Source organism: Poecilia latipinna, unplaced genomic scaffold (assembly GCF_001443285.1).
Source record: "Poecilia latipinna isolate Pla-1442-1.1 unplaced genomic scaffold, P_latipinna-1.0 Scaffold914, whole genome shotgun sequence".
Taxonomy (NCBI): domain Eukaryota; kingdom Metazoa; phylum Chordata; class Actinopteri; order Cyprinodontiformes; family Poeciliidae; genus Poecilia; species Poecilia latipinna.
Window position 1 is genome coordinate 173,832 of NW_015113530.1, and position 20,138 is coordinate 193,969.

The window sequence follows — 20,138 nt, forward strand, 5'->3', positions numbered from 1 at the left end:
GGAGGAATGCAGCTAATCGCTCACTGTAAGGGGAAAAATGCCACAAAAGCACGTCAAGAAGAGTGAATCCACAGTGTGACTTTCGAGGAAGCAAAAACACAAAAATCAAAAACTTTAGTCATCGCAAAAGTTGAGAAAATTCAGGCGGGAGTAAACAGAGCAGCACGACTCTAAATCAGAAATATTTCAGATATGACAGCTGTCAACTCCAAACCAGGGTAAAACAATTAATCTTGATTAATCGCTAACTGGAATAATCATCAATTAATTCGGTAATCGATTAATCGTTAACTGAAGTATTTGGACTGACAAAAAGCACGTTTTCTGAAACAACAGCTGTAAACTAAAGAGGCATTTTAGCTTCATCAGTTCAAATTCAGTAAAATTTAGCCATATACACTGCTCAAAAAAATAAAGGGAACACTCAAATAACGCATCCTAGATCTGAATGAATGAAATATTCTCATTGAATACTTTGTTCTGTACAAAGTTGAATGTGCTGACAACAAAATCACACAAAAATCATCAATGGAAATCAAATTTATTAACCAATGGAGGCCTGGATTTGGAGCCACACACAAAATTAAAGTGAAATGTTCCCTTTATTTTTTTGAGCAGTATATTATATGTGGGGTGTTTCTGTAAAAATAAGGGCAAAACAAACTCATAAAAACTATTTACACAAGTACAGACATAAATATACCATAAAAAAGACACTTTCTCCACTACAGTTTCTAGGTTAAAATGTCACATTATAACCTTTTTAGAGATGCATCTCCAGTGTGAGTTTATTTATGGAAAGATGGACAGAAAGTTAAATAAATGGATGTAGTGATAGACAGATATTTGGATGGTTGAACTGACGGAGAATTCAAAACAGAAGAATAAAATCAAACACAAGCAGCCTTAATAGTCTTGCAAAGACAATAAAGACTGCATCAGGCGTAAAGGTTCACACAAAAAAGTTATTAAAGTGATAAAAAGACTACAGCAGAAGATACTGTGCAGTTATTAGAAATAAAAATGTCAGACTCACAATCCAACTGAGTCGGATCACTTTTCCAAAAATGCACTTCCACTGTAACGCATTTCCATCTCTGGAAATATTAATATTATCCAGACTGTTCTCTTTTTCCAGACCACTAAATGAAATCGCACACTTTTCCAGAGCGTCATTGTATTTCCATTCCTGTGTTTTTATTTGGGCTCAGATGTTTACATAAAGCAAAATAACAGATACAATTATCATATTGTTGACGATGTTTATTTGCCTCGAGTCGGCTTGTTTGTGTTTCTTTTCTGCAAAAATCTGTATAGAAAGTTGAGCCTGGAACCTCTCAAACATTCTTCGGTGCGCGAGGCTTTTAAAGCAAAGCACAAACCGAGCCTGACTGACAAAAAAAAAAAAAAAGAAAAACAAAGTACAGAGCAGTCACATTCCTGAGTAAATCTGAGCCCAACTGCGTCTGCTCCTCCCACTTCCTCTAGGAGAGCTGCCCATCACCTCAGAGAAATGCAGCCAGAATGGGAAAAAAAGCAAAGAGCCCCCTCCTGCGCCTGGTCACCCCGCCCAGACGGATTCCTCTCCCTCCTCTCTGCACTTCCTAAATAAACCTGAAACAGTGATGCAGAGCAGAGGGGAAGGGGAGCGTCGCAGACAGTTGCAACAGGGACCTTTTAAAGCCACCTTCGGCTAAATCCGCCTGTGTTATGGGGAGGAGGGGGTGCGGAGGGGAGCGAACAGGCGTAAGAGGGCGGCTAAAACAGGAAAACAAAGAAACAAAACATTTGTAAAAGAAGCAACAAGATGGAAGTGGTTTACACGTTCGTCCACCTTTCTGTTTTCATTTGCTCGCTAAATGAATTGGGGAGCTTTAGAAATCACCAGAGCTCGTCGATTAGGCGGAGGGGGAGGTGATGCTACGCAGGCGCAACCGGGGACGACCCTGGGTGGCGGACCGGACCGCCACTCCCCCCGTACAGGCACAGCAACCTTTCCATTTGGGACAAATCTGGACCGAAATCAGATTTCAATAAAATGTAAAAATGTATAAATATAGAGTTTAAATTTGGGCTGCAACTAATGATTATCAATTAATCGATTATTCCAAAAATTTATAGGAAAAAACAAAATGGCCACTTAAGCTTATTTTATACATGGGAAATGAACTGAAAGATGCAAATAATTTTTTTGTAATTCTTGAGAAAGTATGGAAGAAGATTAGTGCCATTAAGAAAAATAGTTTATAATTTTCTCAGAATTCTGACTTTTGATTTTAGAAGATTAAAAAAGTCAGAATTCTGAGAAAAACAAAAAGTCAGGATTATTTTTTTTCCCAGTGGCTCTAATCCTCTTCTGTATGAAAGTGACAGTTTTATCCCAGATTTTTTCTTCTTTTCTGTGTGTGAATTAATGATTAAATTTGTTAAGTCGAGTGAAGCTGATCAAGGTCTGGCCTTTTTCACTGTTACGTTACATCTGCCTTCATCAATCAGGGTTGCCCACGGCAACCGGGGTTTCCATCTGCACTCTAACTCTGCTTTATGAGAAAGACAAATGTGTTGCTGCACGTTTAAAGCAAGAGTTCGAAATAAGAGCCTTCGTTTTAAACCACTACAAATTAAACCAATAGTGAAGCAGGAGTTCAAATGTTTTTACAAGAGGCGGCCGTTTATTACAGCTCTGCTCTGTAAAGATGTTTTTATGTTTATCATCTAAATTACGTTGAGAAACGTGCTAAAAATCAGATTTTTAACCATATTTCATTAATTTAGTTTATTAAATACCTTGTATAAAGTTATTTCTGTGAAGCTTAGAAGTGATTTTTAGTTTCTGTGTATCAGTTATGTACTAGATTATGGCAGCTAAGCTAACGGCAGGAGCTAAAACATGTCTTCTATCATTTTATTGATGGTAAATACCTTGTGCTTGTGTAGCGTTTTATCAAGTCCAGAGGGCCCCAAAGCGCTTTAATCCACATCAGTCATTCATGCACATATTCGTCGGCTCATGGCAGCAAGCTACTGGAGCAGAAACAAGTAAAAAATCTGATATTTAGCAGTTTATTGTTATTTTACTTTAGTAATTAACTCTGTCCTCCACTTTGTGACATTGAAGTGTGTATTATGATTATGATCCATTACTTTGTGTTCTACGTTATAAAATTCTCTTCAAAATACATTTAAGTTGTAGCTGTAAGATAAACGGAGTATTGGGTACATATTAAAAAATGAAGAATAAAGTAATAAAACTACAAGAATAAAGTAATAAAATTATGAGAATAAAACTGTATGAGAATAGAGTCGAAATAATGAGAATAAAATCATAATATTTTGATAATAATGTCAATATTAGCAGAATAATGTCATATTACCAGTATCTAAATCACAATATTGTGGCTTTCTTCTTGTATTATTTTGATTTTATTCTCTGTCCTATTTAATTTTGTGAGCATGGCCCTAATACTATGACAAAATATTTTGTAATTTTGAGCCTTAAAGAAGTTATTTAAAATAGAATACTTCTCGTTGGGTCAGTTTCTGAGTGACAATGATTTCTAGAGATGTACAATATATCGGAACCAAAATTTGTATCGAATCATATTAGTGATTTTTTTAATATATCGATATCGGCCAGCTAATTAAAACTGGGCTGATATGAACAACTGACATTTATTTTAATCTGCTTCTGGTATTTTTTCCCTCAAAGGTGTCGAAAAGGCAGTAAAATACATACAATATTAGTAAATATTAGCTATAATAATATCGGCCCAAAATTTTGCATCGGTGCACCCCTAAAAGTTTCTCTTAACTTTATATTTTGGTCCGTCTGATGATGCAATTTTTAAATATTAAATAATTTATCATTTGATCGGTTACTCAGTACTTGAGTAGACTTTTTACCAAATAATTTTTTACTCTTAGTTGAGTTTGGATAGCTACTTTTATTTCTACTTGAGTAAAAATATGCTTTAGTATCTCTACTCTTAGTTCAGTACAATTTCTGGATACTCTACCCGCCTCTGAACCTTTTAAAACTGAGTAATGTGCGTTACATCAAATATATCACAGTAAATGCACCTGTGAGGTGTTATAAGTCTTTGTTGACTTGATTTAGAGGGCTGTTGTCATTAGAGGACAACATGGAGCCAGTGCCGGGCTCCAGCATTTGGAGAATGCACAGAACCACTAGCTAAGATCTGAGCTATGTGTGCATGGAAGAGGGGAGGGGAAAACAACAGCAACAGCCACTCAGGATACATTACAACAGTGATTCCTGATCAATTTTTACGCCTGGACTGCAGTGTTACATCACCAAGGCTGACACTTTCTTTCTTTCTTTTTTTCTCAATGCCAGTGAAACGTCACTGCAGCAACAGAAAGGGTTTTTTTGTTTGTTTTTTTTTTTAAAGCCACCTGCTAGCTAGTTTAAAAAGGGGGGATCTGTTACGGCCCAGCTAGCAGCACAACAACAGGTCACCTGAGCCCTGGCTCCTCTTCCCAGCTGGGAGGCCATGTGACTCTGCGGGTCTCTGGGGTCTGGGCACCACACATGTGAGACCACCAGAGACCAGGGAAACGGCGACCCGGGTTAGTCCCACATGGTGAGGGGAGTCTACACACACAGAAAGGCGTCACTGTTTCAGAGAGAAGCATTTACTGCAGTGGTGGGGTGAAATGGTTGAGCTGAAAACAAACTTTTATGCCTTTTTTTAATTTATGTGTGAAAAAATAAACTAAAAAATGCAAATTTCATTGAAATTTACAAAATGTTTGAATAGATTTTTGTAGAAAACAGTAGATACAAAACATAAAGCTGTTACTAGATTGCATTGGTATTTATATTTTTGGGTGTTGATATTTTTTTTGTTTTTATTTGGGCAGTAAGATTTGCTTTTGAGTAAAAGCAGGTCAATAATTGTGGTTAATCCAAAATTAAGGTGAACACAAAAAAAAAAGTATTGGGGCTAAGCAAATTTTTAAAAAATGAGAATAGTCATAAAACTATTCTTATTCTTATTATGACTATTCTTGTAGTTTTATGACTTTACCTTCTTTTTATTTAATTATATTTCATTTAGTTAGAATGGCCCTACTACACCTTTGTAGTTAATTTATTTTTCAACACTAATTTTTTATTTTATTTGTATTTGACCTTTATTTATACAGGTCGTCTCATTTAGATCCAAGACCTTGTTTACAAGAAACAAAAACAAAATTAAAAACAATAAACTTTACAATTTTATTGTATCTTTGTTTTTCCTTCCTTTTTGTCTCTAAGACATTACTTGTAAAAGAAAAGGTCTTAAAAGATGAAAAAGTGTACATCTGCATCAACCAATAGAACTGAGGTCAGGGGGCCGCCAAAAATCCTCCAGAGGGCCACAAATGACCCCTGAGCCACACTTTGGACAACTCAAGTTTATCATCTGCGATAAGACGAAGCATAAAAGCTTTCAGATTGCATTTATCGGTTTTATCAATAAGTCAATAAAGAACTAGATGTCATCTTCGTCTCATTTCTTCTCCATCTTTTTCTCCAATCAATTAAAGGTAAAGAAAAGGAAAAAGAAGAGGAGAAAGAGGAGCAGCTTCCTGCTCACAGGCCGGCTTTTTGATACTATGAGCTTCTTAGAGTGCAGCTAAGCTTAAAGGAGGCTGTGTCATCTGAGACTGCCATGAATCCACACCACCCGCTCTGTCGCTATGACAAGAGAGGCACCACGCCTCCGCTCTCCGTCTTTGTTAACACAACAAACAAAAACACACACAAACACACACACATGGCATCATGCACATGGCCATCAGGCTCACTTTAATCCATCCAGGTACTCATCACTACCTGTGCTGCCATAAACCAAAAGGAGCAGCGAGTCTTCAAACAGAGAGAGAAATGTTTTGGGATGTTGTGTGTTAAAGGGCAGAGTATCATCAGACACTAAGCAGCAACCACTTAACTTCATTAAATGACTTGAAACTGACTCTGGCTTCACTGCTTATTACGCTTTTAGTTGTTCCTGCTTCTGTTTCGGACATACTGTTGACAACTTATGTTGAAAAGCATAAACAGGTTGATTGTGTTTAATGCTGAGGCCTCATTATCCAGGTATAAAGGCTGAAACGATTAATCATTATTAATCAGTTATTGAAATAATTGGCAACTAATTTAGCAATAGATTGTTAACTGTCGTATACAGATAAAAAAAATTCAATTTGGTGAAAGAAAGTGCAGTAATTAAGCAAAAACTGTACAAATATAAAAGTTTTTTATTTTTAATCTTAAATGCAAAATTAAGTAAATACTCCTAGAGTGGCATAGCTTTAGCTTCACCTGGTTCAAATTATGTAAGCATCTTTTGCTTATCTAATTATTAATCGCTTAATGTAAGAATTTGTTAATTAATGTACAAATAATGAGGTGTTCACTAAAGGAGTGATCCATTATTGCATTCTGGGCAATAAAACATTATATTCTTATTTTAAAAAAAGAACAGAATTATGTTCATTTGTATTTTTATGCATTTCTAATATTGAATATAATAATCTAAATCTGGTGAAATTAAAAATCTGCAGAATGTGGCAAATTATTTTTATTCGATTACTTGTTTGAATAACCGATTATTCAAATAATCGCTGGCTGCATATAGATGAAGTCGAACAGGTAAACAGGCAGCCTGAAACTCCACTGAGTTTTTTATTACGGTGTGTAAATGAGATTTCACAGAGCGGCTATGTTACATTTTATGAATGGAGACGTATACATGTGCGTTTACAAACTCCAACTTGATTTCTAAACATCACAGGCAGGCATTGGCCAAAGTGAGACAAAATATGGCTTTTTACAAAAAATAAAACATGTAAGATATATACACATGATACAATTGCTTTCATTTTGAACAGAATATCTATTTATACTCATCATCTTCATTTGCACAAAATATGCAAAGACATTTTATATACAATACTTTTCTACTTGAAAATTATATTTTAATTTGAGCATCTTATCTGTTTCCTCTGTCATGCTGCTGCCACCCAATACATGGTTGTGACCGACGGCAGCAGAGAAAATGAAACATTACTACAGGAAATATGTAAAGTTATTAATTTATTTGCAAATGCACACACAAAATTTAGCAGATAAGACGCCTGCATATTAAACATATCGGATTACTGATCACAGGAGATCTTTATTCAAACAAGGGCTTAAGTAAAATATCAGGTGAAGTCATCTTACACTACAGAAGATGACAAGCAGCTTAATGAAGAAAACAAACCGCAACTGATTGCTTAGAAGTAATTATTATGGATTATTCCTGACAGATGCTTTTCCCTACAATATCAACCAACTAAAAACATCATATTACATTATTTAAAGCCAGGAATAACACACAAAAATGACGCAACGTGTTTAGTAATTTGGTTTGAGATGGATTTAGTGTCTTTTCCACCTTATTTTATCCTGAACTGAAATAAATAATCATGTGTTGTGCAGTTGCCTTTCTGCGAGTGTGTCGGCGCTGCAGTCAGTCCTGCCGATAGGGGTGTGGAGAGGGTACAACGTTGCTATTATGTTACCACAACACCCTGGTGCATGTCGCCATTTTCAGAGCGCTTTTCTCAGGACGGCGTGTAGCCAGGGGAGCCTCGCCGTGGGAAGAAAAATCCCCCCAAGAATGCGTTCAATCAACTCTCACACACTCTGCTCCAAGTGTCACTCTCTCGGTACAGTTTCTGTGTTGTTAACCGCCTAGAGCTGTTGTGAATCCGTCGAAACGCACGGCCAGTAAACGCAAGGCCCAGCATTATTATTAGTACTATATGATTAGCCTCTTGAAATTTGATGTTTAACGTTTTTTCTGTTGGTACAACGGCGACCAAAGCAACAAAAAAGTATTTTTCTAGTCGATTAAACGAAAAGAATGTCGAGGTAAAAACGGAAATATTTGGTCGTTACGGCCATAACGCAACAACCGAGCTAACGGAAGCTAACAGCATAATGCGTAGACAGAAGTGGATTAATGCTTGGGTCGTCACAGACAGGAAAGACCGACGACATCAGCAAGCAGGCTACCAAAGCCGACTGAACATTATATGCGGTAATCAGTGCCAGGGCGTGCAGAAAAGAAGCGGCAGGGCACAGGATGACTAAGAGAGATGCTTATTGAGAACCTAAATGGAATATCCCCTCCCCCATGGCTGCAGCGTTTGATCCCAACACACACCGACTCTAAAATAAGTCACTAAAACCTCAATCTGAGCTCCAAAGTCGCAAAATATCCGTTTTCTATAATGCGTTTGCTTGAGGTTTTATTTATCCTGCTTCGGCTATGAATCCAAAACTAAGGAGGGACTGTAATGCAACCCTGAGTATTTAAGGTATTTCAACAACTGGCTTTGCTCTAAGTTGCCTGGGACATAAACTAAACATATCGGTTTATCTAAAGGCTCATTGTTCTCCGGATTTGAGCGGTGGTTTTGTAGTTTTTTTCTGAACGGAAATGATACTGTAAGGCGAGGCAACTCGAAAAAGCAGCGCTTAGTTAGCTCTTTAAATACTAATACTACGTTTGTAACATAATAAAACTAGCAGGCGCGTTTGTTGACAGGTTTTTATCAAATGTAGAGCAATATAACGGCATGGTAATAAAGGGTGTTGCACTCTGTAGTGTAAGGGATCACAATATGGCTGCAAGATTGCTCTATATATAAAATAAATAATCTGCATTGAGGTAATCTAATTCTGTGCAATTAAAATCAAATGAAGGTTACGATCGGAGGTTAGATGCAATGAGACTGGGTTATTTGCAAATATGACAGACGAAAATCCAGCTGGTTAATTTAGTATGCAAGTGAGGTGGAGATTTCCACTAAAACGCGGTCGGTCAATGGGGTTATAGACTCTCGCACTGCCCATATTTAATGTATGTACACAAAAGCGAATAAAACTGTGCGCAATATGGCCCGCAGTGTCAGCATGTCAAACTAAAACACCCGAGTGACTCCCACTTCACATCTGTTCATGTGTGGCCGCTGATCGGAAAGCATACGACGGGTTTTCCAACAGACATTGAGAAGTGTTAATGTTCTCAATGGAGAGTTTTGATTGTGGACAGATCAATGTAATGTAGCGTTTTCATGTTACGTTACTCCAAATTAGTATTATTAACCCTGCTCTAACTTTGCAAACGCTTGTCATTGTAATCTGTTTATGACTTCTACATAATATTTACCCATTTTTACCGGTGGTGTAGTGCATCACTACGCTATAAACGAGAAGTCAAAGCCTTATTCGGTTTGTGTCAAGCTAATTTGAGATAGTAGCATGCGCTAGTTAGCAAGTGGTCAGTTGGCTTGACAACTTCATGATTTTAGTAGAAATTGATGGTCTTTTGTAAGAGTTTTAAAGGTTTGCTCACCATAAAACAAGCGAAATAAACTTAGCACTTAGATACTCTGATTTACTAAGGTTCAAGAGCAAGTTAGCAGGCTACTCTCAGCTGATATGTTAGCAGGTAACACCATGCTAGCTAACTATAGACAACAATACACGTTCAGGCTTCATTTAACCTTAATCTATAATCGCCACATAATACAGTTAACTTACCTTTTTAAGTCCACTCTGGAGGCTTTGAATAGCGAATATGGGGACCTGGGTGAGACCCCAGTCGCAGCTTCCACAACCAAAACAATACTTCAGTACACACACTGCGGATTCCTAGCCTAGGTTTAAAATGTTTGTATTCAGACGTGTTCTCTCAAGGTTCCTTTTCCTGTTTTTGAAGAAAATGCGCGCCAGTTGTTTTACGTTGGGGCTCCTCAAATGTAGCGAAAAATGGACTCGAAACCGTTAGAAAAAGCCTTAGAGCCCCAGTCAACGGCGACTTTTAGAAATTAGATCCCTTCAAAACCAGTCTCTTTTCCCTGTGCAAAAAATGGCGGCCCTGCCAGGACTCCCGAGACTCCGCCTCCCCCACGAACGGGCTCCGCCTCCACATTCTGCGGGGCTACACTCCCCGTTTGACAGGGGCGCCGTGATCGGTCTCCTTGCGCGTTCACGAGAACGAGTCTTCAAAAAAATCTCCAGGATGTCTTTCTGTTCAGCTACACCACGTCAAATTATTTTTATAAAAACGTTCAATCTGTATTCATTTAGATAAATAGAGCTGCTGATTAGATTATATTTGTACTGTCTACCCATGTTACCTTGCCTTTTATAACTTTATTCCCCAGTTTAGAAAATTTAAGCAAAAACTGTCAATTATGTCAAAATGTTTGAAAAACAAATGAGAATAAACTCTTCTCCGAGATTAAAGTGGAATAATATGGTGACTTAGAAGGGTCAACAAAATGCAAAACCCATAACACAACAACAAGAAGCCACAACAACACCAAAAGCCACAATGCATGTCATGCTAGCACCTTTAATATGACTTGCATTACAACATAACTTCCCTTTTAGCATGACTTCAGTTTTAGCGCAACTTTCGCTTTAGCACAAGTTTAATTTTAGAGTAACTTCCATTTTAGTACAACTTCAGCATAATTTCTGTTTTAGCTTAACCATAGTTTACATTTCAGAATAATTTTCATTTTAGCATAGCTTCCATAGCATTGAATTATGGTCCATGTATTATGGATTTATTCCATCATTAAAATATGATTTATAACAACAAAATACACTATGATGTAATAAAAAACTCTAAATGTAAAAATAGTTAACATTTTTCACTTTAAGTAAATTTTTGATGGCTTAAATCATAGACTCCAGAGTACTTTGTGCTGTTTTTAAACAGTCATTATCCAAGTGATAATCTTTTGAAAGTGAAGTCAGCTGTCTGAATGTTTTTATCAGGAGGTTTTGTTTAAACCAATTAACTGCTTCCTCTCCTGCTTCCCATTTTCCCCTCCAAGGATGGAAAGAACAGAGTAATAAAACAAAATCAGGCAGTCTTCTTGAGAACTTGGTTTTAGTGAAGACTCACCTTATAAGTTCATACATAAAAATGTGACATACATGTGAATGTATGATTTTCTCCCCACAGCATAAATAAATAAACAGACAAAATAAGGTATTAATTCTTCTAAATTTGAGATCCATTCCTACTATTGCTCTTTTCACACATTTTACCTGTTCTATATTATACATCATAATATATTTATTGCGGTAGATTTTTATTAAACAATACTAGGATTTGAATCTAGTAGTAGCAGGCTTGTAAAGGATCACCCAAATCCATAACAACTCAGCAGAAGGCTAAGCTGTTATGTAACCTCCTTACACAAGAGCAGTGTTTTATGGGATAAAATTAAATAGTGAACAAATAGATAGACTCCATAAGAAAAAATTCATAAGAAACCATTCAATAAATCCACATGGAGTTGTTGCTAAAAAGAGAATGCTAGACTTGAAGTAAGTTTACATAGATATGTAGTTCGATATTTTTATCCTACTACGAGCTTAATTTGTTGGGGGTTTTTTCAGTTGAACTGTGTGTATGGGGGGGAGTAAATTCTCATTTTGTTTACATCACAAAATTTGACCTTTTAAATGAGTGTGTATAATCTGACATCCACTGCATGATCAGAAATCATTTATTCAGTTACATTTTGTGTAAAATGTGTATTACCAGTCCCTATTACTTAAAGTAAGGTTTCATAAAATAAAATCACAGAGCACCTCTCTAAAGTAGTAGTGTGTATGTAGAAATCCCTTTGACATCATATGTGCAGGGAGGATGTTCTCATCCTTTCCATTCGTCGACCCTCCCCCACCCTGAACTGCACCCACTGGCGCATGCGCCTTTTTGCGAGACAGCAGCAACTGCTGGTGCTCGCGCAAACTTTGAGGACGACGGCAGCAGTATAAAAGGCTCGGTCCGTTCGCTCCGGTTTAAAAGTCGGAAATGTGCGGCCGTTGAGGACACAGACATCACAGGTCGAATTACATGGAAAGAAGAACGCATTTTTTTTTCGATCGCCATCTTATTTCTTCTTTTGAAGATGATTTCGATTTCTTCACGTTAAGACTTGATGGTGGGATATGGGAATTGTGGTAGTCCCTTAAAAAAGAAGGAAAGAAAGAAAGAAAGCGAGTGATGAAAACGGTCTTTTTTTTTTTTTTTTTTTAAGAAATGGTTGGTTTATGATGACATCATGCAGTTAGTATTTGTGGGCGGGCTCTGAGCTGAGAGGGGAGAGGGGCGCAACCGGAGAGCACTAACGGCCAGGCGCCATTAGGTAACAATGTCACATTAATGTCCGTTTAGGAACAAAGCATTCATATGAATTACCTTTTAAAACAGCTATGTCGGTAGCGTGTGTGTCTACACAAAATATACGAGATAGCTGTCAAATCATGAGATGTAGCCTTCTTTTTATTTGGTGAAGATGGATCTCGACCTAAAACAAGATGGCGTCGAGTTTTTTTCACCCCCCCAATTAGGGCGGCGGCGCCGTGCGCGTTCTCGAAACAATGTTATTTCCTGTTTTCGTGGTGGATTGTTCTTAACCGAAAGACCTCAGACCGAGAGGTTGATCTTGAGTTTATAATTTGGCTTTTCAGGTTTTTTTTTCCTAAGTTTTGCTGGTGGAGAAGATAAATATTTTCTCTGATATGGGGAAAGTCCAACACACGACAGAAAACATTAAATCATCCCAGCAGTTCCATTTTTATGTTACACAAACACCAAATGTTTCCCCTTAACAGTGTTAAAGATAGTTGGAACATACTGAACAGACACCACATTCACTTTAAATATTAGTTTAACTTTAGCCCCATCTAGCGGACAAGATAAGTGATTTTCAATGTTTGCAATGAAAATCTTAAATTAGGTATAATTTTAAAATGATATCTATGATTTAATTAAAAATTTCCAGTCCATATCCTCTTTAAAGAGGGGAAATATAATAGTTTATTATTATTTTGACTGCTCCTTGATGGAGGTGTAGTTTCTAATTTTTCAGTTTAATCTCAAAGCATCTGAGGTCACTTCAAATGGAATAAGCCATTTTGCTCACATTTCTAGACAGTAACATTCTATAATAAGACAACAAGAATTACCTTAAATAAGGGTATTTGATGTTGACGTCAAATAAGAGTTTGATGTCAACAATTTATTTTGAACAATTAATGACTCAATTATACAGAATATATTTTAGGAATGCTGGGTTTATTACTCCGGTACCCAGGACTGAAATTAGTAAGATGTGGGCCCTAACAAAATTATTTTTAGTTATGCAACTTACAGTAGATTGATAATTGAGAAGGCCCAATATGAAGTTAGACCCAGTTATACAGGTTTATTATTTATGCTTTTACGACAGCATAAATAAAGAGGAGTAAACTTTCGCCAAAATAATTCAGAAATTTTTAGATTAATCTCAAAGATTTTCTACAATAAACAAGGGAATTTTTTTTAGGTTGAAAGGTTGACAATTAGCTAGAAAAAAAAATCTAATTTTGAGATTAATCTTTCCGCAACAAAAAACGGACATTTCTGAGTTTGAAAAGCTGAAAATTTACTAGGAAAAAAGCCCCTACTAATCCTTCTTTTCAATCTGAGGTGGCCCTAATACGCCATGCCAGGCATTATATTTTTATCCCAATGTTGTGAAAAATAAGTTTTTACAGCAAAAGCTGTTTTTCCCCTGTTGACCGACAGAGGACGCTGTGTTAACCGAATCCACAAAGGGTGACGTCAATTCCTGTCCAATCGGAGCTGACGTTGTTCTGAGGTCGTTTATTGACCAGACAGGGAAGGTGACTTCGGGAGCATTTAGTCCACATCTAACCCCTTACTGGACGGGGTTTTAATATATTATCGATCATGTCTTCCTTTGGAAGGGCGATCGGAGTCCTGCGGGCCGGAACCGGGTTGCTTAGGCACGGCCCAGGACGGATAACCAGCAGAAAGTAAGCTAAGCTACAACATTCGCCTAGCCGCAGAATTACCCGAATATATGTTAGCATAAATCCGCAGGAGGAACATAAACAGTATATTGGTGCAGCCTGGTTGATTGCGGACGTTTAACGCCTGTTTTTCGGTTGTAGGGCCAGCGGCGGACCGCACATTGAGCCGCAGTACAGACAGTATCCACAGTTAACCAAGAAGCAAAAGTTCGAGTCGGAGTTCATCAGCGGAGCTATGTGGTTCTGGATCCTCTGGCACTGCTGGCACGACCCAGATGCGATCCTGGTACGTGAGGCAGAATCAACCTAGAATATATACTTTATAATTTAATCATAACTGAGATCTTAATGTTTTTTTCTTTGTTTTGTTTTGTTTTGTGTGATTTTCATAAAATTTATGGTAAACTGATGAAGGATTATATTTTTTCTGTTATTTTTGGGTGGAGGCTTTATAGAAAAAAATAGAAATTGTCTGGAAAGAATTTGGAAATTTTTAAAGATTATTTCAGTTTTATCTCAAGATGTTAGTTTTTAGGCAGAAATGAACTCTTTTTATACGCGCAATGGCTGTGACATGCTGTCAGGTCGCTGATTCAATGTAATGCAGGGTTTCCACCATCACTATTTAGTCAAATATAAGAAGATGCTAACTTTTGTCGAGCTGAAGGCTTGGGGTCAAATCCGGCCCGCCACAGCTTCTTATGTGGCCTTATATACTCCAGAGGGATGCATAAATAAAAACTTTGTGTGATGTATTTTTTTATTATTTAAAGATGTATTTTTCAAATACAGATATTTAGAATTTCAACAGTTTAGTGAGTTTAGTCAATAGGTTCTGATACAATCAGCCATTTAATTCATGATCCTGATGGGCCAAAATGAAAATGAGTTGGACTCTCTAAATAAATAATTGGTTTGACCCATTATTGCTTAAAAAAAACAAAACCTCACCTCATCCTGTATGTTATGTTGATTTCCAGATATGTAAACCTGCAGTGGGAGGCAAAATAATTCATTATCTAATGAAGCGGTTGTGAAAAGCTGAGGCCTTTGCTCTGCTGTAACGTTGACAGATGAGGGTTTTTGCAACTGAATCAAGACGAGTCTTACCTTTAACTGCAGGGCCACTTCCCCTGGCCTGACGCCTCCAAGTGGACAGACGAGGAGCTCGGCATCCCGCCGGATGACGAGGAGTAAGGTGCTCCTCTTTGTTTTAAATAAACCTCAGTTTGGTTCAGAAACTCCATTCACTTCTTTTTAAAGTAAATATTGTTTCCACCGTTTTTAAACAAGCGTATTTCTTTTGCAGATGACAAACTGAAGGAGTTTTGCGAGAAATCCTGCAGATGTTCTGAAGTCATCGTTGTACATATAATAAAGTTATCTTTAAGTTACACTTTTCTGTTGATTTTTAAATTAAAAAAACAAGTTACTAATTGACAAAACTAGAAAATGTTTGGTTTAGAGTTGAAGAACTCTTGTTTGTCTAAAAACCACTAAAGAAAGGAGACTTTTGAAAATAGATGGGATATTCTCAAAATATAGAAATTCTTGCCCCTCTTGTGAAATTACAACTGATAAATTTGAGAGTCAAGATTTTTTTACTTGAGCTTGTCTGACAATATGAAGTAGGCTAAAAACAAAACAAAACTAGCAACAAACAAAGTCTGGAAAGGGTTAAAGACTCCAGTAAGAAAATTTCATATGTAGTTTCAAATTTATGAATTTTGGCCCATTTCAAAAATAAATTCAGTGAATTCCAGGTCGATTTCTCTCCAAAAGACAAATTTTATAAAATCCGACTGTCATGTTAAAGAAGTTAGACGATGGCTGAAGCCTATGATTTAAATTAAGTTTGACAGCAGTATTCAGAGTTTTGCCAACTCAAATGTAAAGATTTTTTAATACAATTAATGGAATTCAAGATCTATGACTCAACTGAAATGTACGAACTTCGTCCAGCTAACTGGTGACAAATTTGCACTTACCCATAATAGACGCAAAAAAGCTAACAAGCTAGCTGGCGACGGTAGCCTCAATGAAGACGTCCGAGTGCGACTCAAATATTTGCCCGACATAAAAGTCCGGCGAGAAAAAAATTAGACTTCACGGAATTAAATAATCATGTCAAGATAATTTAAAATGAGAAAAAAGAATTTAAAATAAGGAGAAAAAAAATCTATGAATTTTAGTTTCATTTACAAGCAATTCTTAAAATGCGGAATTCGTCCAGTCATCAGGCGATAAATTTGCACTTCATAGAAACAAATAGCTAGCTGCTAACTAGCAGCGGTGTCGCCATAGACATAATATAAAACATTATATTATGTCTATGGGTGTCGCGAAGGCCAGTGAGGGGGAAATATAATGTATGAAATGAAATAGTCATATACAGTCAAAATTTAACAACGACGTTTTAATTTTGATAAGCAATTTTCGAAATGGGATCTTACACTTGTGATACTGGGGGAAAAAAAAAAAAAAAAACTAGCTAGCTGCCAACGTTTTGTTTTTAGATAAATTTAAGACTTAAGAAAGCGCGGACACCCATGTTTTGTTTTTATTTCATTCGTTTTATTTACAAGCAATTTTTGAAATGCAGAAACAAATGCAACGCATCAACAGTGTCACAGTTAGCCAGTGTTTGTAGATTTCAAATCAGAAGCAATCTTTTGCAAGAACCGACAACACAAATGCTTAAAAAAAGCAGGAAGAGGAGGGAGGTGGTAAATCCTGTGTGAATACTACAACTTATAAACAAACCCTGCCTGCGGGCCAGCTCTCGTTTTCTTTTCTTTTTTATTCTTAAATGACTTGACATGCAAAGAATTGAAAAAGTTAGAGTGTAGTGTAGGGAATCAGCCTGGCGATCATCACACAGTTACTTGTAGGTCAACCTGAGAAGTTTTCCCAGCCTCACACTGTTAACAGAATGGTCTTAAAGCTATATGGCAGTTCACTGATGAGGTCAAGGGTCAACTCCAGGAAGGTGATGAATGAGTAACACTGAGCTGAACACAACTTGGAAGTTTGAGGGACAACACCAGAAGATACAATGACTAGTGACAGCAACCTGAAAAACCTCAAAATGGAGGTTATTTTCACTTTTTTTTTTCTTTTTTTTTTTGGAAATATGAAAACAAACCTCAGCTTCTCGGAAGCAGGACTTCCTGAAAGTCCTGGGAGAGCTGAGAGCGTCCTGTCTGCATCCGTGATGATGTGGCTGGTGGTTAATCGGAGGTTAATGTCCATGGCATCATTCCCTGAGAGTGAAGAACTGCTCACGTTTCACAACATCACTGGTACTTAAAATAAAAACAACAATACTCACTCATTCCCATCGGAGGTTCCTCGTTTTTCTGAACACTTCGAGTGTTTCTACCCCTTGAACTTTTCCCCATTTTATCACTTTAAAACCACTAAATTTAAACTATAGTTTTTACGTGACAAACCTGAAGTATTGCATTGCATAATCCCTTTTTTTTACATTAAGTTAAAACAAACCCCAACTTCTTCCCTAAAATAAAGTTAATTCACCAAATTCACAATCTCTACTTCGAAACTTGGTGGTGGCACCATAGTGCTAAGGGAATCTGATTAGTTGCCATGTTTAAAAATGGTTAATTTATAGAATATATTGGGAAAAAAAAACTAGATGTATACAATCTGAGCTGAATAGTCTACATTGTGAAACATGGTGGTGGCAGAGTCATGCTATGGGAATCACAGTTGGCCTATTTTTTAAATTCTCATTTTAATTGCCGTTTAGAAACAACCAATACTGCTCACCATTCTGAGCTAAATAGTGACTCCACTGTGAAGCATGGTGGTGGCAGAATCATGCTGTGGGAATTTTAGCCTCAAAATATGAATTTGTAAAAAAAAAATAAAATAAATACACCACTTTTAAATGAAAAGAGCACCTCCAGTGAAAAATGCAAGGTGGTAGAAGTATCATGCTGTGGGAATCAAGAGTTTGTAGCCAAAAACAAATATACATATATTTAAAAATGTATGTTTCCTATTTTATATGTGAAGTAGTCAAAAAGATAAATATAAGCTTGTGACTGAAAGCCAACACTGCAGCTCACTCTGAACTGAACACTGGGAAACATGGAGCTGGCAGAGTCATGCTGTGGGACTCAAGTTTTTAGCAAACATAAAACTAATTAAAATATATTCTTATATTAATTAGTGCAAACAAACAAAAAAGAAACTGTTAGAAAACTGACACTGCACTCCACCCGGAACTGAACACATTTATGGTGGTGGCAGAATCATGCTGAGATTATAAATTTTTATTTTAACATTTATTAGATAAAAAAAAGTCAGGAACTGTTGTTGAAAACAATAAATATGTTGAAGAAAGAAGAGTGTATAATTTCAGTTATGGGAATCCCCTCTGGCGCATTACTCAGCCCCCTGCAGTTGTCAATATAATGGGAGCAACAATAAACTAATTCGATTTTAAATTATTTGCTTGGAACGCAGAACTAATGTTCTACATTTTTCTCTACTATTACCTCGGTGTATCATACATTTTCTTTAAAGTAACAAAAAGGAGAAGTTCAAGGGGTCTGAAAACTACTAAAGTACTTTGTACCGACCACAGTGGCTCAGATATTTAGGTTTTTTTTGCTAATTAAAGTTAAGTGGCACTAACTGAGAATGTTCAGGTGAAGACGTGAAAGAAATAAACCTAACCTAAGTCTCTACTCACACATCGCCCAAAAATCACTGGGAAGAGACGGGAATCAACACAGGCTCAAGTCAACCGCAGAAGGAAAAGATTTGTGACAGAAAGTTAGAAAGGTCAAAGGTCAACTGCTACTCAAGACTAAAAACATCCACATTTACAAAAATGTTTAAAGATTAAAAAAAGAAAAGAAAGACCTCTTAAAACCCTCAAAACTAAAGGTTTCATGGTCATTTCATAAAATCATCAATTCTTTCAATTAATAAATACATAATCCATAAACACATTGAAAATGAAACTGATAAAATGAGAAATAAATTAAAGTTAAATCCTATTGAAAACAAATTGAGAGGCAGCGCTCTCTTCCCGCTCTCCGCCTCTCCTCTCGCTCCAAAGTCATTATTGCTGGTGTGATTGAGATAAAAAGAGGGAGGAAGGAAAGCACGAGTGGAAGAAAAATACAAAACAAGAAGCACCATTTTGAAATTTCAGTTCGTCGCCACCTCCATTTTTTTTCTTTTAATTCCTCGAAGCACCACGTTTCAACCTGCCGAGCTCATCGCAGGTTCTCTTAGACTCGAATGCCCGCTGAAACTTCAATTTAATCCACATGAAAATTCTCTTTTTTTGTTCTTAGTGTGCTTTTATTTTTATTATTTTCCTGTGAAGATTTGCTCAAACTCAATACCCTGTCTCCTCAGCATGCACAGTGAGCGTGTTTTCAGATCCGGTCCGTTGCGGTCGTCTCCATATTTTTCTTTTCTCCGGCACAAAAGTGACACAAAAAGTTTCTCTCTTTGTCTCTTTGTCTCTTTTTTTTTACTTCTTTGAGAACTGATGGCAAATTATCTTTTTTCTTCTTTGAGTTTGAAGTTTCAGGAAGCGCGTCAAACAAAAACACGACTGTGTCTGTTGAGTTTGAGGATCTTGCCGAGTCTCTGTTTGGCTGTTGCCATTCCTTTTTTGGGCCTTTTACCTGCAAAAAATAAGCAACAAAAAACTAAACTATTAAAATATATATACACACACACACACACACACACACATTTAAGATGCATCAATGAAAACTAGCAATTTTACAATTTTTTTGTAATATTGATCACAATAGTAATAACTACACAAAAACTTAAATATTTCTTTTAGGAATTAAATTATTGCTAAGTGGAAGAAAAAAAATCTGTATTTAGCCCCTTTTTCTGAGGAAAACTACCACAGAATGATGCTGCCACCACCATATTTTACACTAAAAGTGTAGCAGACCAATCTATAACCTGAAGCTCTTAATAGCTTTAATGATCAATTAACCAGTTAATGTGCTTAAAAACAGATTTAATAAATATAAGAATATTTCTTTGCACTGATTTCCACAAACAGCAGTAAAAGCACCATTAACATGTTCTTAGATCTACTTTCCTTATTAGGTTGGAATCTGTGCTTTTCAAATAATAAATAAAAATTATTCTGCAAAATGAACAATTTTATGACTGGAAAGCTACCAAAAAACTCAAAGAGCTCGTGGCAGAAGGTATGAGG

At 36.7% G+C, this 20,138-nt stretch overlaps 3 protein-coding genes and 1 long non-coding RNA gene across 5 annotated transcripts in view; 2 read left to right on the plus strand and 2 right to left on the minus strand.

The window, feature by feature from the left end:
• Nucleotides 1–10,049, minus strand: part of kmt2e (lysine (K)-specific methyltransferase 2E) — a 43,836-nt gene extending 33,787 nt beyond the window's left edge. Inside the window, exon 1 of the mRNA XM_015048925.1 lies at nt 9,605–10,049. The gene's annotated coding sequence lies outside the window, so the exon portion shown is untranslated. The remainder of the gene's footprint in view (nt 1–9,604) is intronic.
• Nucleotides 10,050–11,682: 1,633 nt separating this feature from the next.
• LOC106957551 (uncharacterized) lies at nt 11,683–12,508 on the plus strand. The gene is made up of 2 exons (XR_001426974.1): nt 11,683–12,033; nt 12,130–12,508. It is a non-coding gene; the product is annotated as an uncharacterized LOC106957551 (long non-coding RNA).
• Nucleotides 12,509–13,471: 963 nt separating this feature from the next.
• Nucleotides 13,472–15,305, plus strand: ndufb2 (NADH:ubiquinone oxidoreductase subunit B2). 2 transcript variants are annotated; one of them, XM_015048943.1, is made up of 4 exons: nt 13,472–13,912; nt 14,051–14,195; nt 15,032–15,102; nt 15,219–15,305. In XM_015048943.1, exons 1-4 carry the CDS (start codon nt 13,827–13,829, stop codon nt 15,220–15,222), a joined length of 306 nt encoding a protein of 101 aa, XP_014904429.1. In that variant the 5' UTR covers nt 13,472–13,826; the 3' UTR covers nt 15,223–15,305. The 2 variants fall into 2 exon arrangements, with proteins under 2 accessions (XP_014904429.1, XP_014904428.1); XM_015048942.1 differs by having other exon boundaries at nt 13,474–13,912; nt 15,032–15,107.
• A 1,723-nt stretch (nt 15,306–17,028) lies between these two features.
• The window catches only part of kdm7aa (lysine (K)-specific demethylase 7Aa), a 30,905-nt gene continuing 27,795 nt past the window's right edge, over nt 17,029–20,138 (minus strand). The window contains exon 18 of the mRNA XM_015048935.1: nt 17,029–19,581. Within this exon, the coding sequence (XP_014904421.1) occupies nt 19,493–19,581 (89 nt within the window). The 3' untranslated portion in view covers nt 17,029–19,492. The remainder of the gene's footprint in view (nt 19,582–20,138) is intronic.